The sequence below is a fragment of the Octopus bimaculoides genome, chromosome 2 (assembly GCF_001194135.2).
Source record: "Octopus bimaculoides isolate UCB-OBI-ISO-001 chromosome 2, ASM119413v2, whole genome shotgun sequence".
Classification (NCBI taxonomy): domain Eukaryota; kingdom Metazoa; phylum Mollusca; class Cephalopoda; order Octopoda; family Octopodidae; genus Octopus; species Octopus bimaculoides.
In genome coordinates this window covers 135,862,143-135,863,648 of record NC_068982.1, presented here as the reverse complement: position 1 = coordinate 135,863,648, position 1,506 = coordinate 135,862,143, and the positions used below count along the sequence as shown (strand labels likewise).

Genomic DNA, 1,506 nt, shown 5'->3' with positions numbered 1-1,506 from the left:
TATATATATATATAGAAAGCTGGCAAATCAAACTAAAGCAAAGTCTGCTGGTCTGATGGCAGGTAGTTAAATGACATTTCGTTGTCACTGTCAACCCTTTTCCTTGCGAAATATTACAATGTTACCCTCTAAAACATTACTGGTTGGCCCAGTATTTTAATAATCAACCGTTTTTTTTTATATAAATACCTAAAACTCTCACTATACATCTATACATATAGATTTATACATAATTCGAATAAAGCCAGTATTTAGTAATTTAAAAGTGGTCAGCGTACTATCAAGACCATAATGGATAATTTATATTTCAGTATAAGTATAAAACATAAGTATAACAAGGGCGCTGAAAACAACAGCGCCTGTACGATAGAAATAAACCCCAAACGGTCTAGAAACCGCTTAAGTTATTACACCATTACCACAAGGTAAACAAGGAAAATAGGCGGAAAGGATTTATAAAATATTGTAAACACTATATCTCAGGATTTCATGGTTTGTGATATTAAAAACGCTATCTTTATTTTACTGGTTCCATCCTATAATGGAACAAAATATTCAATAGATTTGTCCATTTATTCATTTCAGAACTTTTTCAACCTGGTACTAATTTAAACTGTCTGTAAACTGGAAACATGAGGATACTGAACAAAAAGTGGGAATCTCCTTAGGCCTATGTACATATAATCGCAAAAATGAGACTAGGACCGCAGGAACATACAGTTACACATACAATTATATATGTTTTTGTATGGTGGTGTGTGGAAGTTCTTATTTCTTTATTGCCCACAAGCGGTTACACACAGAGGGGACAAACAAGGACAGACAAAGGGATTACGTCGATTACATCAACCCCAGTTCGTAACTAGTACTATTTAATCGACCCCGAGAGGATGAAAGGCAAAGTCGACCCCGGCGGAATTTGAACTCAGAACATAAAGACAGACAAAATACAACTAAGCATTTCGCCCGACGTGCTAACGTTTCTGCCAGCTCGCCACCTTGTTGTCTGGGAGTTCTGTATATGCATGTATGCATGTATACATGTATGTATGTATGTATGTATGTATGTATGTATGTGTGAATGGGTATATATACATATAATTAAAGAGAAGTGACAGAGTAAACGAAATAAACCTAGAATGTGTGTTGAATTTGTGCATTTCCTGTGTATTTCGATATAACAACACTCGTAAAGTTAATCTTGCTGTGCTTCAATTGAATTAGTATAATTTAATAACAATAATATATCTCATTTCTTGTTTCAGCTGAATTCAGTGAAGATGATGACATCAGTGAAGAAACAGCAGTTGATAAGAGGTCAGAACTTTTTATTGTAATATTGTAAATCGTGTAGAGTTTAATCACGTTGCATGACGCCCTTAAGATGAAAGCTACAAATATGTTTCTCCCTCCTAAATCTAAGGGAACATCAATTTATATAGCCCTTCATTGATCATAATTAAAGCAAATGTTATACATACGTATATATGTATGTATATATATGTA

General features: G+C 33.9%; 1 protein-coding gene across 2 annotated transcripts in view; it reads left to right on the top strand.

The window, feature by feature from the left end:
* Positions 1–1,506, top strand: part of LOC106874007 (uncharacterized) — a 101,180-nt gene that overhangs the window by 57,036 nt on the left and 42,638 nt on the right. For both annotated transcript variants that reach the window (XM_014921566.2, XM_014921567.2), the window contains exon 3: positions 1,266–1,317. In XM_014921566.2, coding sequence (XP_014777052.1) covers positions 1,266–1,317 — 52 coding nt within the window. The remainder of the gene's footprint in view (positions 1–1,265; positions 1,318–1,506) is intronic.